At 36.3% G+C, this 24,054-nt stretch overlaps 1 protein-coding gene across 6 annotated transcripts in view; it reads left to right on the plus strand.

The window, feature by feature from the left end:
• The window catches only part of USP32 (ubiquitin specific peptidase 32), an 81,602-nt gene that overhangs the window by 39,388 nt on the left and 18,160 nt on the right, over window positions 1–24,054 (plus strand). For 4 of the 6 annotated variants that reach the window (XM_087751692.1, XM_087751691.1, XM_087751694.1 and 1 more), the window contains 11 exons: window positions 7,444–7,575; window positions 8,967–9,074; window positions 9,854–9,969; window positions 10,361–10,423; window positions 12,296–12,379; window positions 15,164–15,225; window positions 15,343–15,445; window positions 17,209–17,401; window positions 18,570–18,745; window positions 19,189–19,329; window positions 22,525–22,684. In XM_087751692.1, coding sequence (XP_087607818.1) covers window positions 7,444–7,575; window positions 8,967–9,074; window positions 9,854–9,969; window positions 10,361–10,423; window positions 12,296–12,379; window positions 15,164–15,225; window positions 15,343–15,445; window positions 17,209–17,401; window positions 18,570–18,745; window positions 19,189–19,329; window positions 22,525–22,684 — 1,338 coding nt within the window. The remainder of the gene's footprint in view (window positions 1–7,443; window positions 7,576–8,966; window positions 9,075–9,853; window positions 9,970–10,360; window positions 10,424–12,295; window positions 12,380–15,163; window positions 15,226–15,342; window positions 15,446–17,208; window positions 17,402–18,569; window positions 18,746–19,188; window positions 19,330–22,524; window positions 22,685–24,054) is intronic. The other 2 variants (XM_087751693.1, XM_087751695.1) reach the window with 2 other exon arrangements.

The following is a 24,054-nucleotide window of genomic DNA, read 5'->3' on the forward strand; positions in this document are numbered from 1 at the left end:
TGCTTTTATCTAGGATAATGGTTGCCTTTTGGGAGAACAAGTAACTGAAATAATGTTCAGTAAACCTAGGCAACCACTGTTAGCAGAATACGGTGAGAGAGTGAAAGGTTTTAAAATGTCTTCTACTGTAAAATGAAAATAATTTGTGGAACTTGCCGGTGCAAATACGAATTTCTCACCTGGCTGCTGGGCTGCGGCTGCGTTGCGGCGGGCCCTCTCCTGGCTCAAGCTTCAGACCCTCCTACCAAGCCTTACCTCCCCTCGCAGTGTGCTTCCCATTAAACGTCTTGACTAATATGTCAGAGACATGAAAAATTGCAGTGATAAAAATAGTGAAAGTTATTAGCATTGATTTAGAAACAGATAGCGAGCATTTTATTGCAAAGCATCAGTGATTCCATTTAAACTTGTTTAATGAGCCAAGCTATCAGGGAAACAAAGGAATTCTAATTTTTCATTTGTAAATAACATTTATTTTAGTATGCAGATGACTTTAATTATATTTCTCAACACATAATTAGAAATGAAATTTTAAAGTTACAGGAAGTTGCACACACTTGCTGCTTTTAATCAAATTTTGTTCCGTTTCACTTAAATCATAAATATGAATCATTTCATTTGAAAGCTACCAAAATAACTCAAATTTCTCTTGGACCTTTGTTCCCAAAAACCAGTTTGAGGGATACCTGAGTACTGACCAACTAGCAGTAGTTTGGATTTTCTCAGTTTCGTAGTATGATCGGGTACCTTTTGATTTTTTTTAAATTTTTTTTTATTTTATTTTTTTTTAAACAATCATATTGAATAGCCCTGTAGCGGAGCATGTAAATCAAAGGTAAATCCTGTCAGGGACTACTACTAACACTAAAATTCTCTGTAGGGGAATGTTCCTCTAAATCATTATACTTCCTTAATAATTACAAATTAAACACCTAATCTCCTCTGGTGCCCTAAGTCCAAATGCAGTATTTCAACACACAACAGTTCTTGGCCACTGAAGGTTCTCATTTTGCTGCCTGCCCTGGCTGGTTTGCACTCTTGTAAGCATGAGAATGGAACTGACTCCATCCTACTGCAAAGTACGGCGTTCTGTGCCTTAGTTGGCAGACGGACGTACGGGAACATGAGACACATTGAAGAGTCCCCTGTCCCACCAAGTGCAGACCCTGGGGGTCACTGGATCATTCCTTTCATAAGATACTGAGGCTTATTGGGTTTTTTTTGGTTTGTTTTTTTTTCCTCCAGTTGGGGAAAATTATTCCAGAACATCTTCTACATGTGTTTGTGAGCAGTTTATGTCTTAATTTTCTGTCAACATTGTCCTTGGTTTCAGACAGTCTCTGCTCTCCTTCCTTTTTACCATTCAGTATAAGTGCAAGTGACTTATGTTTCTTCTTGACCTTTTTGTCAAAGTAAAATGAGCTCAGTTCAGGTCTGTTTCAGACCAGGTGCCTCCATCTCCTGTTCCGTCTCAGACTTGGGTGATACATTGCTGTCGTACTGACTCCAGGTGGGACCTCATTGGTTTCCTTCATTTGGCTGGAAATATTTCTTCTGCCTTTTTTATGACTGTCATTTTGGTGTGTCTCAGTGTCATGTGATGGGCTTATATAGTCAGGTTTTCAGTCTTTTTCCATGGGGAGATCACTCCCATTTATCAGAGGGGCTGCTGGTTTCAAACTGACAGACCATGTAATTTGTACTTCTTTGTTACCCGGTTCTTGTGTCGCTGAGTTCTTATTAAATAGCGTCCGAATTCTCCTTTGAATTGAAGAGACTCTCTTCTGTCGTCAGAAAAATTCATCAAAATGCTCTTGCTTTTTCTGACAGCCCTTATGTACTGAGATGCGGTAAGATAGTGTGTAATCAGTATAATAATTGTGTTTTAGAACATACAGTTATTGCTAATTTAACATCATAAATGAGAGAAGCCCTGGATAACCTGACAGCATGGTTGAAATGGAAGAGTGAGTTTTTGAAACAGTATAAAATTGAAACTGAATGTTGTGGAAGTAACTTCTTTTGTCAGAGATGGATTTATAAACCTATAGGGCTTTATGGTAAGATGAAGATGGGAGTCTGTAAAAGGAAAGTGAAATGAAGTGATCACTTAGCTTTGCTCACATTAAAAGGCTGTCTGGATGTTAAATACATGTTCTCTAGCTTGCCCACTTCAGTTGTGGTACCCACTCTTGAAACACCATCTCTTAATGATGTATGGAAGGCCACTAGAAGACAATTCTGAAGATTTTGGATTTATTAAAGGTGCCTTTAAAAGCATATTTCATTCTGTGCTATTTGCTTCCAAGTGTGTGAACACTTGTGCTTTGAGAGGAACTGTAGCCTTTAATACCTCTTCTGTATGGGTTCCCATCTTAAGGCAGTGATACACTATATTCTGCTAGATAAACGCCTGGATAGTCGTGTCTGACACGCACACGGATCTTGGTTCAAGTTATAATATTCCCTTCTCTGTGTGTCCATTTTTCAATTAGGAAAAAAAAAAAAAAATGAAAGTATTACAGCAGACTAGGCCAATAAGAAAAAGCCTCAGTGTCACGTAATCTGCAGCTTGCCACTTTGTTATCCTCTTAGTTCCCAGGCTGTTTTATGACTTGCGAAGCAGCTCTCTGTGCCCAGGTCCCCGAGTCTTCTGTGTGTTAATTTGAGAGCGACAAACAAGTGCGTTTAGTCAGAAATGCTGTTTGGTGGTCAGTCGTTCGGTCTCTCCTTCTGACTCAGCCGTTGCACGATGAAGAGCTCTCTCTGCGGCTGGGGACTGGGATTTGTGTGGAGGATATCATGGTAAACAGTAAAACAAACCAAGTTTCAGTTAAAATGTTGGGAATATGGTATGCTTCTACTGCTGTGAACCAGAGAGGATTGTACCAATAGGTGGGTAAAAATAAGTTTTAAAATATATTGAAATATTTAGTTAATTCTGGTCATATAAAGAATTGTAGTAAATAGTGCCTGAAATGAAAACATGTTTTAAAATTTTTTTTCTAAGACAGAAGATTTACCTATGTAATATTTAAGAAGGCTGTACATTTCATGGAAATGGCATTAAAATGAAGGATGCTTTTTTTTTAGCGTTTATCACTGTCATGCAACGTGACTGTCAATCATAGTGTGGCAGCTGGTTTTAAATTAACTAATTTTTCATTGATTTACAGTTTCTCAGATGCATGTTTGCTGAAAATGTTTACCTGTTCTTCCTTTACAATATGAAGACTGTAGCTTGAGGCGTACTTGGCATTATCATTCCTCTGATTATAATTGTCTAATTCTTAGAGAATTGAACTAAGAAACAGTCTTCATAATTTTACGGATCTGAAAGTTTTTCATATTTTTAATGGGCAAGTGATGAGGCAGATACGAGATAACATCTGGTAGTAAACTGGTAGTATATGGTTAAATTTCATAGGTGCATAATATCTCCATGTGACCTCAAATAATCATATCATGTATTTAATTGACAAAAATGAATGCTTACTTGGCCTAGAAAGCCAGTCTGTTCTGATGTTTTGGACTATATTGTGTGTATAAGATACATTTTTAAAAATAATCGTAAGTTATTTAAAATATGAACTACTGAAGGAAAGCCCAGTTCACACTTCCTGATGTGATTTGAAGAGGCATTAGGAAAAAAAAAATACTTTGAAAAGGTAAAATCCTTTATCTATATCAAACCTCTTTAGGATATGGCATTTCTTTCATACACATTAGTATGTTTGGGTGATAAGTGCAGTCTGCTTTTATCATGCTTCATTTCAACTTCAGTAACAAATATGATTATATGTATATATCATAAATTGCGAGAGATTTCTCTTAGTTTACGTTTATGGAGGAATAGATGGTGCAGTACATATCCTGAGACTGATTTACAAGATTATGTGCAAAAAATCCCTCTGGGTAAATCAAATTATGTAACAGCTGGCTTTTCAACTGCAGAGTTCAACTTTCACGTGCGCTATAATCCAATAAATCTTTCTGTATTTTATGTAAGTGAAACTATTGCAGTGGGCTACAGTTCATTGTCACTATGAATGGAAAATATTCTTTTGTCACATTTTTACCTGTATTCAACCTAAGTTGTGTAAGTCTAATCAGTACAAAGAATGTTATTTGCTACTTTCAGTTTTACTTTCTGAGATGTTTGGCTCTTCTGCAGAAAGGCAATGCACTGGACCTGCCTCGGCTGTAATATCAGTCCAGCACTTAGTGCTAATGCTTATCAGCTATTCGTTTGAAGATGATGATTTGAAAATTTTTTGTCTTTTAAAAGACCGTGTAATTTCAACCACTGCTTGACAGGAATGCTGATAAGGTGCTTTCTGATAACCTTTCTTTTCTGAGATTAAAATAATAAAGCAATAAATTTAGCACTGTAGAAACGATCTGTGAAGTACAATTTGAAAAATGGAGTACAGCTAGTTTCTGCAATAGATATTTGAGAGTGTTTTATTTTGCCAGAGAACCTAGCTTTCAATTCTTAATTACTAAATATAAATAATGCACCTGCCAGTGAAAGCGGGTTTCTGCCGATTTACTCTTCAGTAAAGACAATGGGAGCTTCCTTATGTTTTTTGAATATTCTTAGTGTTACATCATTTCAAGAATGAAGTGCAGCTAGCACATTTGTTGTTCTTCCTAGTCACAAAGGTAGATTAAAAGGAAACAAAGTGATTTACATGCTCATGCTGGAGAGAGTTAGCATAATGCTTTTGTATTTGCTAATGAGAGCAATAATGCGTATGTGCAGTTCTTCTAAATGACAGTACAAACTTGCCCTTTATGTGCAGTCGTTTAGGTAGTACAATAGTACCGTGATTCTCTTCGTGTACTTAAGGTTCTGTCTCATAAAGTGGCTTTTACCTTTCATTTGTTATTTTACTTTTTGTTCATTTCTCTTCTTGAAACTCCATTAATATACTTTTTCTCATGTTCCCTGCAGAATACTGGTACTCTAGTCCTAATGTCATGTCTTGCGAGCTCTTTGTTATTAGTACTGTAGCACCCTGATACCTGTAGAGGCAACAAGATTGAGGGAAAGTGTATTTTATTTGGTAGATTTTCTCTCATCTCTTGCTACGCTGACTGTTGTGGGGCAGGTATGTCGCTAAATCACCAAGACATTCCTGTATTTCTTGGAACATACCAGGCGCAGTTCTACGTCACTTGACTGTTGTTCTGCTTAGGATCATGAAGCTGCTTACATCTGTGGCAGTCCTAAGCACCTACAATATTTCTATATGTTGATCTTCAAAGAAATAACTACTCTCTTTCTCTTCGTTGATTTCTAGTAGAATAATGTTCCTTTATGTGTTTAGATTACTGCTTCCTTATGTATTGGCGTCAGACTTTTTAGTAGGGCCTGTAGCGATAGGACAAGGGGTAATGGCTTTAAACCAAAAGAGGGGAGATTCAGACTAGATATAAGGAAGACGTTTTTTACGAGGGTGATGAAACACTGGCAGGGGTTGCCCAGAGAGGTGGTAGATGCCCCATCCCTGGAAACATTCAAGGTCAGGTTGGACGGGGCTCTGAGCAACCTGATCTGGTTGAAGATGTCCCTGCTCGTTGCAGGGGGGTCGGACTGGATGGCCTAAAGGTCCCTACCAACCCAAATGATTCTATGATTACAACACAGCCAAGAGTCAGGAGATGGTAAGCCAGATAAGGGAATTGATCCATCTAGGAAGGAGGGGGGAGGAGAAAGGAAATCAGGTTAGGTTTTTTTCTGGATCAGTTCTCTTATCTCACTTACTATGTAAATGCACGATAGCTGATAATGATGCAAGTAAGGATGCTGCAGCATGTGCCTGGGGTTAAGGGGGAAGGTAAACTTCTCTGTTCAGCCTGAAGTTATGTTAGCTTAACGTGACCCTAGAACTGCAGTTTTGGTGTGGGGGTTCTGCGTGCTAGCGTATGGTCTGTCTAGTGATTGTACGGAATGTACAGAGGAAAAGGAGGACATGTTTTCACTGATGCTACTTTTCTAGTTAGACTGTCTAAAATATTTTACAGGAAGATGGAAACCCCTTCCATTCCTCCAACTCTACTTCAGATATTAATCCTTTGGTAAAATTTTTCTGAACTTTCTGCTGATGAGGGTAAGGTATTGTGTAGTTTTTGATGTATTATGTGATGTGCCTGCTGGGTAGTTACAACGGGTTCATGCTTATTGTAGGTTACTTAAGTTACTATTCTGATTAAATTACTACACCTAATGACGAAAATAGGAAGAGAAATCAATAAAATTTCAATTTGACATATAACTTTTTTTGGGACTCTTCTGTTCTTAAGCCTTACAGGATTATTATTGTTTCTGTAGACTAAACCAGGCCCAATAGCTCAAGTTAAACCTATTAGAAAGCTGGCGTGGATTTAAAGACTCAGAACCATCTGGGAATGGGATCACATGTAGTGGTTCTTAATATAGACAGCTTTGTCATTACATATCTATTTGAGGACCAATTAATTTGCACTGACCTAAAGCAATGTTATGACACACTTGCATATGTAAAAAGGTTAAAAGTATTGTTGAGCAGAAACTTAATATTTTATATATATATATATTTAATTTCAAGGATAAAATGTAAGGAGACTGGCATTTGTATATAATGTTTTGAAAGAAAACACAAGTTCTTCCTCTAGCTATTTTTATTCACCTTTGCCTAGCACCTTGTTTTGCTCATCGTTGGTTTTGGGGTTTTGGTTTATTGCCCTTCTTTAAATTAGCTTGTAAGTTCCTCTGTATAAAGTGTCTTCTAGGTTTGCATAATCACTCCTCAATGTTGACGGGGTTTCTAAGTGCATCTATAGTATAAATAATAAAGTGAAACAAACTATTTTATATTTGGAAAAAATTAATGCTGAGATACAGTGTTTAAATGTCACATTAAAATTTAGCCTTATTACTGTATAAGAAGGCTAAAAATTTCAAATAGGAATTTTTCAACAGCAGCCAAGTACAAAATTATTTTTTTTCCCCATACAAGTTCTGGGATTTTTTTAAATGCTACTTCACATCCTTTTAGAGGATTTAAATACTACATACCTTGGGAAAATAAGGTATTGCACATATAATCTACCTGTTCAATTCACCAAGAAGAAATATGTGAAAATGAAGAGCCTGCTGGAGCCTTTAGCAGTGGGAAAAGTTCATTTCTGTATTTCTGAACACTTGTGATGATGTGTTATTGATGTTGACCTCCTAGGTGGTGAATAGGTAAGATGATTCTGTGGATAAAGAAGGTAAAATTGGACCTTTATTTCTCTACTGCCTGTATTTTTAATTTTTATATGTAGGAGTCAGGCATAAAAAAATTAACATCATTTCTCTTTGTGACAAAATAATGCTGCATTTTTATTTGGTGCTGAATTCTAATGTGGTCTAGATATTACAAAAAATTTCTTTTATTTTTGTTGATTATACAGTGGAAGAATCCGACATCATTGATCTCGAAAAACGATACTGGCTGCTAAAAGCTCAATCAAGAACTGGACGTTTTGATTTAGAAACATTTGCCCCTTTAGTTTCCCCTCCTATTCATCCATCTCTGAGTGAAGGTATGGAACTTCGATCAAACGCGCGAGGAAGTGATGTTGCTGTGGTGTTCAGTACCTATTTGTTGGGAAATCTGGAATGGCAAAGGAAGCGATGCTTCTGCTTGTTTCATTCTTACTAGTTGTCAGGAAATATGTCAAACTTTATGTATAATTTCCCCTGTAGTTGCTTAAAATTCTTCACTGGGTTCCTTAAGATGCTGTAATGACAAAATACACTGCTGTTCCTCAATGAGATAAAATAGAAGACCATTTTTTAAACTGATGAATGTGAGTTTCATCTGTTAAATGACAATTCAGCATGCAAGTCAGAAGTTGTCTGCATGTCAGCATGCAGTCAATGAAACAGGCTTCCCTAATAGTCTAAGTTAAGGAGGATTTTGCTCAGAAGACTTGGTCAGGAGATTTGCATGTTGCAACGCAGACATATTAATAACCAAACTGGTCTTTCAAGTTGAAGCTACTCTGGTAATAACTGGAGGTTGCAGTTGTCTAATTGCCATTTACTGCACAACATAAGGACATTAAGTAACATTCTACTTACATGCTAGTTTTTGTCTGCGGTCCTAGAGTGACAATTTTTTGTCACCAAATGATCAGCTTTACTGACAAGTGGCAGCAGTAAGTAGAAAATGGGAAATTCATCTGCAGTGGATGCAAGCTGTTAAAACACCAGAACTTATATTCAATTCAGTAGGGATATATCCCCACATCCTTTTGGCCGTAAGTGCATTTTATGTACGTAGTGATATAAATTTACACAGCTGCTATGGGGAAACTTGAATGGTTTTTGGTGATTCTGTGTGTCTTCTGTGGATAGTGCAACTGAGTCATTGTCACTAAAGAAAAATTTATGCGATAAAAAAAAGTTATATCTGCTGAATGAATAGAACTCTTAAATCCTTTGAAGGCCAGTAACTAAAACTTGTAACTCACTTAGGGCCAGATTTGCAATGGTATTCAGTGATTTTCTTAGGAGTTTCTATCAGGCGCTTTGGAAAAGCCAAAGCATTTGGCATCTGAGTACCTACCTTTACTATTTTGGTCCTTTAGCTTTTGTGAAAATGCTTGTCCTGACCATACTGGTTTAGATGTATACTCTGTTATAATCAGTCATTACAAGGAAGGTGTGAGAATAAGGCTGAAGTTCAGAATTCTTGATTCCTCCCCACCCCCGGCTTTGTCTAGCCATACATGAGTGATCTAATTCACCTTTAAAATGGTCTTAGTAGTGCTTAATTATCTTATTACACTTAGTAAGAATTAGTTATAATCATAAGTGTTTTCACTTCTCTTTGCCAATGTTAACCATTAACCTTTCATGTAAATGCTAAGTATGATTGTCAGCTGTTTCAGCCAGGTGCTGTAACAGGAGATGCTTTTGTGGTTTGCAGGTTTGTTTAATGCTTTTGATGAAAACCGAGACAATCACATAGATTTTAAAGAAATTTCCTGTGGGCTCTCAGCATGTTGCAGGGGACCCTTGGCAGAAAGACAGAAGTGTAAGTATGCGAAATGTTAACTATTAATTTTAGAGAAGTTTTTCGGTTTGAGCAATGAAGCTTAGTTGTTTCCACTTTTTTAGAAATTTTTTCCACTGAACAAGTGCGTGTCTGTGAAAGGTGACAGCCTTTAGAAGTTAAAAAATTAAAGGAATTTTAAATATCAAGGCTTCCTTTTATAAAGGATGATTAAACCTAATTCTGTATATTTTATAACTTATCCATAGCTTCATATAAATTATCAGCCTCTTTGAGGGGAAAAAAAACGTATTTCAGAAGTTATTTTGCAATGTTCTGCATTATGATGCAGAAGCGTGTATCTCAGTATAGAAAGTGCAAACAGTTATCTGTTCATTTTATATAATGTAAAACGAAAGTCCTGTTTGATTTTCTTGTGGTAAATAGCATGTTCTGGCTTGTTTACTGTCCAGTTTTCAGCTGGCTCCCTCCAAGGTTCTTGTGTTTTGAAATACATTTGTTTCATACTTTTCCAAAGCCATATTGCTGCAACTTAAAGCTATCATTCACTGGAAATTTCTGGATGCACATATGTTCCCTGCTATGTCACATCAGAAAACATAGCACAGAATTGCAGGAATCTAGATTTCAGTTTATTAAACACAGCTGCTCCATTTCCTCACTACCACACATGCATCCTGCCTCATCAAAACTGTCAGCACTAAATCATGTTCTTGTGACTCTGCAGACTTACATTCTGCAAGAAAAAAAATAGTTGTCGAGTAGTTCTAATGTCGAAAAGTAATTTCCTTTTTTCTCAGTTTGCTTCAAGGTTTTTGATGTTGACCGGGATGGCGTGTTGTCTCGCACTGAACTTAAAGAAATGATGGTTGCACTTTTAGAGGTCTGGAAAGATAACCGTACTGATAAAATACCTGTAAGTTATATTTGGTTTTTTATTCGTTTGCTTCTGTTTCTTAAAGTCATCCTTCAAAAGCAGGAATGTGAATGTTGTTTGAACATGGTTTCAGTGAAATACAGGCTTCCTTGAACTACCTTAGCTGAGGGGTATGGATAACTGGATGTAACTTACCTTGCATAACTTTGACCTGCCATTAACCAAAGCAGAATGATTTGACTGTAATGTATGCTGTTTCATATAAAGAAACCATAGGTACAAAAGTACAACTCTCTGGAAGCACTCAGTTGCGAGTTATGTAGAGGTGTCATCAACATTTCTTACAGTTATATTTTTATTCTGAACACATGCAGCTCCGAAGAGTGCTGTGAGAATTTAACTCTCTTTTCTAATCCTTTTGTTTGTTAAGGAATTGGAGATGGATTTGTCTGAAATTGTAGAAGATATATTGAATATGCATGATACCACAAAGGTAGGAATTTGCTGCTCTTTCTTTGTCATTTTTATACCCTAGTATCTTCAGTTTATTTATAAGAAAGAAAGTAAAATCTTGTGCTTTCTTTAAAGCACAAATGTGTCCATAAAAGAATCTCTTTCAAGAAATGTCAGTTTTCCATTAAAATTTTCCACATTGTTCTGTAAGAGAGAGACCGTTTGGATTTTATAAGCCATTTTTATATATGAAACGAAACCAAAAATACATAACCCGATGAAATTAATTTGAAGCATATACTCTTTGCAAGGCTTTGCTATGCATAATTAATAGCAGTTTTAAGTCTGATGCTTGACTTTCGTTCTGCAGAAACTGTTCTTTTGTTTCATGTTAAAAATGATCTTATGGAAAAAGAGGTAGTGCATTAGCGTATCTTATATTTTATGCTACGTAAGGACACATTATCCTTCTGTGCTGGAACAGAACTGTATTAATTCAATAATAACTTGTGCATTATCATTATTAAACTACTTAGCAATAATATTGTATACAACCAGTGAATTATATCTGACGATATTGTTTCAGAGCTAAGTATCCGTGAAACTATGGAGGTATCTGTCATGACTGTCGTGACACACAGCAAAAGTCTTAGTAGTTTATATAGTGCTTTATAGTTAGCTGTGTGTAAATCTTTGATTATGTTCATGCTTTTTTGAGATAGGCACTATCATCTGCAAACGATACAGGGGAAGTTGTTTCCATTACTTCATCCTTTGCTTCACTAATTAGGAAGAGTGTCTGGAAACTATAAGTAACTTAAGAAAAACTATAAAGAATGTCTGGAAATGATTAATTACTTCTTTGAATAGTTGTCTTGCCTGCTTGTAGTCCAACAAAGTGGTGGACAAATATTTTATTGTATTTCTTTCATTACCAAAGCAGTAGAAAATAAAGCTTCAGTGAGCTCTTTCTTTTGTCCTTTCAGGTTTTTATTGCTTGCTTTTTTAAAAAGCGTAGTTCATAAGCAAGCGTATAGCAGTCTTGTTTCCACAAAGAGTTAAAAAAGAAGACGTAAGTCTTCAGAATATCTTTCATAGTTGCATCATGAATATAGTGCTGGAAAGAGCTGATGGTGCAGTAATTACATAAATTACTTAACCTCTCTTCATATGTTAGCTTTGACCTGTGTGAACTCTGGAGAAAATGGTCTGTAAGAAGAGGTAGAGTAACTGCCACTGCTGTAAAAAATGGCTATGAATTATATTACAATATAAAAAATGCAGATTGATCCTGTTGTTGAAAATCAGAAGATCCTCTGACATTGGTCAGTGTTATGCTGCTATAATTTTGCAAATGAATAAGAATTAATAGGACTTGTGTTGTAAGGGAAGATCATAAGGACTTGATGATCCAAAATAGTTTTTCCCAACCCACAGAGGAAGATGGTGGGTTTCTGCATGGATGCAAGTATCTATATGTGCAGAGCTTATTTGGACAATCAAAGTCTTAGATGTTATAGTCTTGTTTTGTTTCCTACAAAGTGATTGCCCTGACAAGTCACATACTGCTTCTGCTGGTTTCATGGTTTGAGAAAGTATGACTACCGCAGTTGAGCATGAATACTAAATCTGAACGATGGAGGGCAGGAGCAAAGGTTACATGCTGTGCATAGTTCGTCCTCTGTAGTCTCAAAGCTTTTTGGTTCTCTAGGTTGCATGTGTTATGCTAACACTGCGTTTTTCTTCTTTCATTGGATCAAATATTATTATCAGAGTGATAGACGCTAATTTTTATCAAATCATTGGCTTTGTCATGCCTTGTATGACACACTTAATGAGCATTTTAATAGAAATAGGTTAATGGTGTGATGTTTTTTTCCTTCACCTTTTCCTTCTCCTCCCTTTAACTAAGCTTGGACACCTCACTCTGGAGGACTACCAGATATGGAGTGTGAAGAGCGCACTTGCCAATGAATTTTTAAATCTACTTTTTCAGGTATGTTTAGAGGAAATTTAAACTTGAAAATGATAGTAATTAACTCATGAGCCTTTTGCATGGTCACAAAGTGCAGCATCAGCATTTGTGTCAACATCCTTACGGTTTTGTCTATCGCAATAAGTTATGTGTTTTTGCAGTTGTGCGTTACCTTGACGGAATGATTCTTTACTTGATTGTTATTCTTTTCAGTGTATGGAGATGCCTAAAGCATAATTTGTTAAAGTGAATGTAGTGTACTGTTTATAAAATGAAAAGAAATTTCAAGTGTATCAGCAGTTACATTTTCCATTAGAAAAAGGCTGTGTTTTTAAACAGTTGTTCTTGCAAATCTTTGCCAAGAAAGTGACACAGGAAATGAGAGAGGTATTGCTAACTCTTTACAACCACTTTCCCCTTACATTTTCTGTTAAGGCCGTCTAAGGAAGCTTTCATTGCTTTCTTAATGGAGCAGTCCTTGAAAGCTGTGATATCATATCACTATTGTGTTGCAGAAGCTGAGGATTAAGTGTACACTGAATTTGTTTTTAATTGAGCTTGAATTGGATTTTTATAAATCCTTAAAGCAGTCATATTTTAGTGCTGGCTGACTTCATGCAGAAAATAACCCCCTAAGAGTATTTTCATTCACTGCAGTTTGTTCTTTACCCGTTTTCTGTAGAGTTTTATACTTTGAATTTAAATAATAATAGTAATAATAATAATCCTAATGAAGCCTTGAAGATTTTTCCTAATTTAGTATTCACCTCCAGTACCGTATGACAGTCTTAGTTCTTCCAGGGAGGGCCAGGGAGAACCAGTGGACTCTGTTCTCATCTTACGAGTGAAGCTTAATCAGCTACGGGGTCAGATTGTAGCAGAAAAATATTTCATCAGAAAGAAGCGGTGTGATTTTTTAAAAAAATAAATAATTGTTGTGAGAGGCTTCCTGAACAGCATACTACTGATTCTCCTGTTTATGACCCTAGACTACTTTATAAATTGTGTTTTGAACTATACTTTCCCAAGAACTTCATGGGGACTGAGTGAGAGTATTCTGGGACCATCAGCTACACCACAGCTGAGAAGAATAGAATCAGAAAGTTCTGCAAATTCTTTTTATCTGTAATTGCATCAGGTTTTGCTTACATTGCAGCCTTCTCAAGAAGGGCTGTCTTTATTTTTGGACAGTGTAGCATCAAATATCATAACTTAATATTGATTAAGTAACAAATACCTATGCAATATTGAGGTAGAATGAATGAACATTTAATAAATTTGTCTTGATGATGATTGCACATCGCAATTGTTACACATCACTTGTTGGAGGTCTCATTTACAATATTTTTTTCTCCTGGCAGACTTGCTACATTTTTGTTTTAGATTTTTACTTTTATTTCCTTTGATAACTTCATCATGCGAGGCACCCTCATCTCACGCTGCAGGCTCAACAGCATACTCGCACAGGACAGAGTCTGCCATTGATTTGTCTGGGCGTTTATTTGAACTGCCACGAGCTTGTGTGTCTCATCTGCAGACAGAAAAGCTAGGCAGTCTGAGTGGAGCGCCTTGGAAAGCTTGACAACAAATTGGTTTGTTTGCAGCAGGGTTAGTTTATATGAAGAATCTGATACTAGCACAGTGTTACATGAGTTTAAAAAGAAACATCAGAGGCAGCTGTGTTGTGTGTGCTGGAAAAGCTGTTGCTTCCCAGCAGCTAATGGCCTTTGTTTTATTCAGAATGTGAAATGGTCTCTCACACTGTAATATAAATTTAAATAAGATATCTCACCAGTCATTAGAAATCTCCAGCTGAGATGCAAATTGATAGCCTCAAAAGAGACATAAGGAAAAGACTATAAATCATGTTATGAGTAGCAACCAATTTGAAAACCGTCTGGGAGAGGAGACAGCTGACCCTCCTCCCTGCAATGGGAAACAAAGACTCCTGCAGAGTCTGCTTCCCTCTGCTCATCGCTCCCTGCCGCACGCCCCGTGGCTGGGCAGCTGCTGGGAGAAGCCAGCCCGAGATGTCACTGCAGTCGAGGCCAGGATGGTTTTACTGGGAAGAGAGGAGTGAAATATTAGCCATCTGGGACTGCTGTCTTGTACTCAGAGTCAAACCCCACCCAAATCGAGCAGCCATCTCGGGGATGGTGCCTTTTTCTTCTGTGTTTGTTTCAAAAAAAAAAAGAAAGGGGGTCTAGCAAAAGAAAAAAAAAAGCAGCAGGCATTCAGAGAACATTCTACAGTTTTGAGAGCATTTTCAGTGGTGACAGGTTGGTTAGACTGCTTTAAACTTCTCCCTCGATCTCTTCATGTGCTTGTTTTCCTTTCAGTCCCTTATATAACCACTTCCCCCCATTTTTCCCCTTTCCATTTTTTTTTTTTTTTAACCTTTGGCTTATCCTCTTCCAGCAGCTTGCATTCTCCCAGTTCCTCATTCCCTCTCCAGTACATGTAGACATCTTAACTTTTTGTATATCCAATCCATGTCAGTTACTGAGGTCTTTCATAGTGTGTGCTTCAGACATGAAAATAATGAAGTTAATTTTCTGTTCACCTTAAATTGTCTTGGGGCATTTGACATTCTTGGTATTTTTGTCTTAACAGTCGGAAAAGGTTGTGAATCTCATAGCTCAAAATACTTCTTTTTTTAGCGATTAGTTCAATTTTAGGTAACCTTGCTACATAATTAAAAAGAATTTTCTGAAGAGTCTCATTAGACGACTTCTTTTCTTTCATTTACCTAAAGCTTGTTTCATAGTGGTGTAGTTCTTAATACAAATTACTTTCTTTTTCCAGGTGTGTCATATAGTTTTGGGGCTACGACCTGCCACTCCAGAAGAGGAAGGACAGATTATTAGGTACGTGTTTTGCTCAGAATCTTAAATGGGTTTCAGAATCACCCTTTAATTTCAAAAGAAGGACTTTAATTTCCATGTTTCAACTAACACTTCGTGTTGTTCATTCTTTATGTGCAGAGGCTGGTTAGAAAGAGAAAGCAGGTATGGCCTTCAGCCAGGGCACAACTGGTTTCTTATTGCAATGCCATGGTGGCACCAGTGGAAAGAATATGTCAAATACGTAAGTATAATAATAATGTGTACTGAATAAGTGATTTCTTTGTATTTGTGAGTGTGTTGATGAAAAAAGTGGAGAGCAAATGACTGCTTAACCAATAATGCTTGAAATGAAGCATCTCCTGTCTCTTAGTGGAAAATAATTGTCTCATGGTGAGCTTTTCACTATAATTTCATTAAACTGTCACCTCCTTTTGTACTTTGCTTCATCATTCCTGTGTGTCAAAATACTTTTCTGAATAAAACTGTACTCTCACAATTGTATTTCCCTTAAGTCTTTTGATCCATTTGGTAATAAAGCTACCCATTTTGGTTTTGACTCTGCTTGGGCCACAAATACATGCTGTGCATTTTCTGGACAAATAAAGGAGGGAATTGGTATAATTTGATTTATAAGCAATGATGAAAAGTAGCCCAGTACCTGATGGTGATCAAAGGAGTCCTAGTAAAATCTTATGGTTACAGGGTGTTCTTTAATGTCCTCCAACTAAAATATTCAAGTTAAAGCATCACTATGAATTTTATAAAAGAAAGCATATTTAATAAAATTTAAGTGAGGTGGAGATAAATATTCTTGCAGGTTAGACAACCACGAATGTAGAATAAGTGAAATAAACTATTTCTCAAAAGAGTTCTATATAATGATAAGTAAGCATATAAGTATTTGAGTTGTTTTATAAATAGAAATAACTAAAAATATTCAGAAAAGTGCAATGCATGCATTAACTAACCATGGAATTACAGTTGCTCTTTGTGCACAATGAATTGGACAAACGATGGCTTAAATGCCTGAAATACTGGGTAATTTGATCCTTGTCATAGTATAAGTACTCAGATGTGCACATGATTTCATACCTAATCCTTTGCATAATAGCACAATGCTTTTAGTCACTCTGTCTGCCTCTTGAGCAAAGAGAACACTGAGAATTTCCGTGAAACTCTGTAAATGATTACTGTAATTCCAACATACATTTTAGTCTTATTTTTATACTTTTAGCTTTACTGCACAGTTTTGTTATTTGACAAGATGTTTAGTGATGTGATAAATGGGGGGCTACATAAAGCACTTTTTCCAGTGTTGTTACAGTGATGTCCGTTGCATGGATTTTCTTTCTTCCTCTCTAAGTCTCAGTTAATTCCCTTCCGTTTTCTCATTTATTGACATTTCTTGTTGTGACTGGTGCTCTAAATTGGGTAGGATTCTTTTTACATCTTGTCTGTAGTGGACTGGCAAGTTGAGCTTTTGGGGGACGCAGATTTCTTTTCCCACTTTTATTATGCCTAAGAGCAAGCCAGATTGCCTTTGCACTGCTGTTTGTCCAAAGGAAACAAAGGAACTTTGTTTTAAAACAAAGTTAGGGAAGACTAAAATGTTGCAGGTTTGAGGAAAGAATGTAGTTTTTTGTTCTTGTGCTTGCTGTTCTCATTTAACCATACGAAATTCAACAAGGACAAATCTTCAAATATTTGTAGTCTGTAATTATAGCTGTCTAAAATGGTTGTCTTTATGTATCTAGATAGAGAAAATAATTCTGGTATTTACAATTTTTATATTGTGCAGAAGAGTTTATCCGATTGGTTTAACAATTCTGGCTGTTCGTTTCTGCAGACTTTTCATCAGTAGATCTAGAAAGTATTTTTTTCTATGAAACTCGTGATATGCGAAAGTGGTCACACAGCTGTGAATGATGGTGATTGATTTGGCTGATGCTAGATGTCTTTGATATTGGCTTGTAATTAACTTTTCTACTTACCTACCAATTTTAGGATGCAAACCCTGTTGTGATAGAGCCTTCATCTGTCTTGAGTGGAGGTAAGAATTCACTCATAGCTGCTGCAGCCAATACTTCAGAACAGGGAGAAGACAAAATGGGAGGTCTTAATTACTTCAGTGCAACAGAAGAAAAGTTTTCAGATAATATTTCTACTGCATCAGAAGCCTCAGAGACTACTAGCAGCAGTAAGCATAACATCTTATTTCCTTGGAGGTTTAATGTAGAACAGGTTTTGAGAAAACTAGATACTGCATGGATTCCTCCAGGCGAAAAGATAACACAGTTTAGATTGCAGAAGTGGCCTACATGTGGACGTCGGTGAATTACTGGGATTTTTTAGTCTGTGGTGGATAAACAAGAAACAATCTTGTTTAAACAGCAATTCATCTTTTATGCTGTGATTGGTTTCCAGTATTGTTTCCAAGATAGTTTTTGTCCTATCATTTATTTTCTGAGTGGATTTTTTCCCCCCCTTCACATTCAGTTGTTTCTAGCTCATACCTAGTTTATATTTTACTATGTCTAGCAATGAGATGACCTCAGCTACTACAAAGAGGAAAGAAGCAGAAAAAAATTAGGAAAAATGTACTTACAGTTTTACAGGGCACGTGATTTAAGTGAGTTTGTGCAGATTCTAGGAGTCATCTTTGTGTAAGAAGAAAAGATTTTTAGTTCAGTCAGTTCTTGAGAGAATTTGCAATGATGGTTTTTTCCTTATAAGACAGCTGAATGTTGCATCTGGTATTTTAAAATCTGTATCTTCAAACTGTTACTTCAGTTTAAAGTAGATAAAATACTGTGATCATTTTTGGGGTGAGGGTTAGGGAATAGAGGAAGGACAGGAAAGGAGACAAGTTTTCGACTAAAGGTTCTTTTTCTTTTTTCTAACTTGAAATTTAGATTTAGTGTTCTGCGTAACAAAAGGAGGTTCTGTAAGAATAAAAATACTTGCTGTTTCAAGAGGAAAAAATAAAAATAATGCATTATTGCATATATATTCAGTTTTGTATATAAGATTTTTCAGAGTTTGATATTCAAACATCCAGGCAACAAACAAATGCCAAACACATTTGCTCACGCAAACCTAGTTAGGCTGTTTTCAAATGAGTATTTGTGTAAGTATCTGCTTTGGTATTTGGATCTCATATATCCACTTCTTGATCTTTTCTGAGAGTATTAGTATATTTGTCACTGTAGTTTGGAAGAGTTGCATGTTTTCCTGAAGTGTGATGGATAGCAAACTTCTTCAACAGCCTTTTTTTAAAACAAATAAAACAATACAACAATTTGATTTATTTATGTTATGGACTCGTGAAATGAAATAGAGATCTTTCTTTTTTTATTCTGTTACAGATACTCTTTACCCTAGCACACCAGGGACTGATGTATGTTTTGCTAGGCAGCATAATACCTCAGACAATAATAACCAGTGTTTCCTTGGAACCAATGGGAATGCTTTGCTACAGCTTAATCCTCAGAAACCAGGAGCTATTGATAACCAACCCCTAGTAACGCAAGAACCAGTGAAGGTAAATGCATCCGAGTCATGTGAATATAGGAAAAGTATCTTTTAGCATACTTTCATCACAGCTTTTTATGTGTTGTTTTTTCAGCTAGTGGCTTAATTCTAAATTAACACTGCTTTGTCATAAACAAAGTTTGGGTTTCTGACTCTTATTTTAAGAGAAAACATTGTGTTCTGTTTCTGAGGCTACTACTGAGTGTTTTGTGAGAAGAGAAACATTCAAAATGTTCTTAAACATCTTCACAGAACTTACAAATGAAAAAGGCATTTATGAAAACACAACTTTCACCATTAACTGTAAAATATTTAGTATAAAAAGCAGTTGCTAATGGCTACTTAAAAGTTTTTTAACAATTAAAAAGTGTTCTGTGTTCATGAACTAAAATTGTTGTAGCTGTATACTGTTTTTTGCACTTAAGATTTGACAAAATCCCTTTTTGTTTAAAGGCTGCATCATTAACAATGGAGGGTGGAAGATTAAAGCGATCTCCACAGTTGATTGAAGGAAAGGACTACATAATGGTACCAGAACCAGTTTGGAGAGCACTTTACCATTGGTATGGAGCAAATCTGTCCTTGCCCAGGCCGGTAAGTGGTGATTATAGACGCTGTTTACTTGCCATAACCACCGAGATAATATAAACAACCTAATGTGTCCAAGCATCTGCCAGTTGCACAAGGTAATCTTTTATGGTCATCTCCCACTTCATCCAAAATGGATAGTCTAAATGAAAAGTCTTGAAGAGCAAGCTACGAGAAAGCAGTCTCAGAAAAGGACATGGGTAGAAAGTTGTGGATATTTGCTAGGAGGTTTGTAGCGCAAACCCCAGGAGATACTGCAATAGAGCAGAAGTGCTGCTCAACTGATCATGATTGCTAAAGCAGACAAAAGTAAACCTGAGACCAGTTTAAAAGAGTTGGCATCAAAACACTCATCTTTAAAAGCTAAGATAAATTTTCAACTGGTCTGCAAAACCAATAAAATTAAACCTGGGACACCTGCAGCTTTGAGAATGCATTTTTTCTCTCTCACAATTTCATGCAGTGGGGGAAAGGTAACAATTGCTGTCCTTCAAGTTCAGCGTCATAGAAAACACAATACACAAGATTTGGTGAAGATGTAAAAAGCAGCAGGAGTAGATATTCCTAAAAAGAATTTGCGTATGAGCGTATCAGCTTCTGAGTACTGCACAGACTAGTTAAGTTGTTCAGCTTCTAGTCAAAGGTTTTTCAATACGGCATTTATCATAAGCAATTCCTCTTGCTAAAACTGAGTTGGCATCTACTATCTAAGGCTGAATCAGCATGATTCTGGTTAACCATGTTCAGTGCTAAAAGCAAAGACCAGTAATCTCACCTGATACACTCATCCAGTCAGGCTGCTCCTCTTATTTTAATTCTTCAGTTTTGATTTTTGTTGCAAGTATTATGTACCTTGGCCGTGTGAATACCAGTTGTTATTTTGAGCAGATCACATATTCAAAATAAATAGTTCTTTTGTGTCATTCTTCTTCTAGTATTATGATAATTGCCTTTATTTTTTTTCTAATGAGTAACTAAAAATCTTACTGGCGAGGCAAGCGGTGATCATTCTCATTCTTCAGCACAAAATCAGTAACGCTCCTCCAAACTTATGGAATACTCATTTGTCAGCAAATAATTCCTATGTAGTGAATTTTTTCATTCCTTACATTTTACAGTAAGCAGAAAAGCCAATGAATCACAATAAAATTGTGAAATAGTTTTACAAACAATTAACACGTTTCCATTGTGTAATAAAAAAAATGTATTTGCAAATTGATAATGCTGTGGTTTTATATCAACAATTATCCAGTTGCCTGTAGTCACTTAAAACCTTGCCATGACATTAACTAATTAGAAAGAGCCTGTCAAAGGTAAGGTGATATTTGTACTTGTTTGCATAAAAGTTTTGTTAAAAGAAAAAAACCTTGAAGAACCGAAATTCACTTGCTGTAACTAACGCTAGTATTTTCTATATTAAAGCTGTAATATCTTTTAATTAAAAATGAATTCTGGGCACAGTGCAGAATGTATTGAAGAATATAATTTTCAAATGTGAAAGTGCTATATATTAAATGGAATTGACTAAGTGGGCTAATAATTAGTCTGTGTTATCCCAATGAGATTTTTTTGGTTGCAGTTAAAACAGCAACAGTATTTCTGAAAGAGAAGCAGTAATTATATAGCAATAGTCATTGTTAAATCATATAATTTACTCACAATTTATTGAGTTATCTCTCTGTTTCTCTATGTATAATATTGCAAAATGATTAACAGGTCATAATCATTTGGAGCTAAAGCTGGCATGCCTTGAATTATTAATTTTGAAATTATAAAAAAGCAGGCTGATGTTAGAGGAAAGAAAAATTGAAGCAATTTGCTCTCTTCACTTACAGGCATTGGAAACTTTCTTTAATTTCTATTGAGTGTATTTATTCCATATAATGGATGGTTTATTCTGTGTCAGGTAGTCTCTTATAGGAGCTACACTTCAAAAAAGGAAGTGAGGGGATTTTTTTTTTTATGGTAGCAATAGAGATTAGGTGGCTGGTGTTGCAAATATTCAGCATCACAAATGGGAGAGATTTAGCTGTATGATTTTTGACTATTTGGTCTGCTAGCTGTAGTACTGGCAATTATTTTACAGTGAAAAATCACTGCCTTCTGTTACCCTCCTCCCACACATTCTCCATGGAAACAAACACCTTTCATGATCCAGAAAAGGTCACATCTCTTTGTACACAGCACAAACTAATGTGCTTGAGATTTTTGCGATAGGGTCATTAGAAAAGAGACTTCTATTCAGAATGAGAGAATTTTAGTTTGGGTATCCTGTCTGCAGAAAAATATAAATAATACCTGTATAAACTTTAGCTTTTCAGTCCATAATAAAGGAATATTTTATCTGAACACTTGAATACTTGAAGACCATTTGATTACTTGCGACCAAGTATACAGGCACTCACAATCCCAGTCTCTCACCCCGCAGTAAGGACTACTATGCTGTTTCTTTCCAGAAAATGTCATCACTGTTGTTTTGGTTGGAACTGAAGTTTAATACCATGGCACTTCAGTGCATTATATTGCTTCTCACAATTTAAGCTGAGTGTTTTCTTCTGCTTCAAATGGTCACAAAGATAGTGAACATTCCTGCCATTTATGTATGTCTACTTTTGGGCGGATCTAGATAGCAAAACCTTTGTAGAAATGATGACTGAAAAGCTGCAAGTCATGTTGTGGGGTAATTTCGGCTTTTTCTGTCAACATATCAAAATGCAACAGAAGTAAGTTTCGGTCTGTTCTTACGATGTGAAGATTTTGATTCAATCCTATAGTTCAAAAAGTTCAGAACAAATGTCTTATTCAGCATGTGTGATTTTTTTTCGACAGTTGTGAAACTTTTATATTGAAGTATGCACTGAGGAGAATTAATGAGGTTCATTGTAAATTCACGCGTATTTCAGGAATTAAGAACGTTCTTTCCATGGTGGTGTACAGGAAGCTATGCTCCACTAAATAAGGTGTTTGCTTTTGACAATCTGCAACTAATAAGCTTCAAAAAGTGCTTAGAAATCAGTACATTGTTATTCCTGTGGATATTTGCCTCAGACCCCGTAAGAAGTTCAGAGGATTTCTTGTCTCCTAGTAAAACATAGTTTATTTTTTTAACTATCTGCTTTAATCCTTCCTTCCTGTCCTATAGGGATTTCCTACATGTTTGGAACAGCAGTCTCTAAAATGTATTTTAAACATCTTTACTAGGTGATCAAAAACAGCAAAACAAATGTGCCTGAACTAGAGTTATTTCCTCGTTATCTGCTCTTCCTGAGACAGCAGCCTGCCACTCGAACGCAGCAGTCAAACATCTGGGTGAATATGGGTATGATGAGCCTGAGAATGTTTCCTCAGCATTTACCTAGAGGTAACTTAAGAATGCAGCAAGAATACAAGTGCGCAGTTTCTAAGAAAGCGAGACCCACAGCTGTAGAAGCTTGCTGCCACTGTGCTTGTACACCAGCTAATCAACTGTAAGGCACAATCAGCGTTTGGTAAAGATTTAAAGGCTTTCCTCCTATCTCCTCTAGAAAGGAAGAGGCATGAGGGAGCATTTTCAGTTAAGTCAGTTTAAGTCGCGTAGTTACTGCAAATAGATTGGTGAGTTGAAAGTGAGAAATGAGCACTGCGTAAGCTAAACAGCTGAGAAGGGCAGATCTGATTAATCCTGTTGGTAGTTAATTTTGTAGCCAAAGAATAGATGCATCTGTGCATTGGGGTGGTTGCGTGTATCTGATAATACAGTGGTGTAATAAATCATTGTTCAGCCAACTGGTTCTGAGTTACTTGGGCAGCTAGGCTTTAATGCCCAAAATTATTTAATGCTCTCTAAAAAGGGATTGAATTAATGGAATATGAAGACTATTATTTATTTGATGCAGTTCGGAAAGACAATTCAGTAGAAAGTGTAAACATCCAACTAAAATATATGTGCCATAATTGTGGTGGTAATGCTCACCAAAAGATTGTACAAGTAGTGGGCTAAAAGAATAATCTTTAGATTGCAGCTCCACATTTCAGCTGAGAAGTGTTACAGGATTTGTTTTCGGTTACCAGTTTGTGTGCACAGTTGCATACTTGCCTTGCACAATTGAAGAAATACCTGATGTTCACGTGCATGTGCGTTTGGATACACACAGATACACATATGCATCCACAGTAACCTATATGTCCTGAAATGGGCTCACCTGACTACTGAAAATTAAATCCTTCAGCCTTGCTAGTGCTAGCCTGTGTTTAAAAATCTCATGCAGATGCTCAGTTTTTCACTGCTTTGGTAGAATCTCAAACTTACCGATAGTGGCTGTCTGCTTGATCAAGTTCCGCTACAGAAACTGCCTGCTACCCAAACTTTTCCTACTAGACCTAATAAAATGGAAACTTCTTTGTTTGGACATGCTAAAATGCACAAATTCAAATAAAGAGAATCTTCTGATGTGCCAAATTTGATCTTGATTTGGAATTAGTTTGCTCTGCACTAATTTATGTGTCCAATCAATCATTAATCTTTTTGAGTTTTCAAATATGCTTTCTTGCTGTAATCTTACAACTAATCCTCTGATCCCTAATCTCCGAAAATGCTTTTTTGTGTCCGTTAATAAAAAAGAGTACTTTGCTTGGTATACTGAAGCAAAACTGATGCTTTGCTGACTTATGATTACAGTGTAGTTTTACATCCTTGTCAAATTGCATGTAATATTGCATCTTTTCATACGGTACTATTTATTTTGTTTTAAT

This window comes from Nipponia nippon, unplaced genomic scaffold, assembly GCF_047370975.1.
Source record: "Nipponia nippon isolate SJK-2023a ecotype South Korea unplaced genomic scaffold, ASM4737097v1 scaffold_15, whole genome shotgun sequence".
Lineage (NCBI taxonomy): Eukaryota > Metazoa > Chordata > Aves > Pelecaniformes > Threskiornithidae > Nipponia > Nipponia nippon.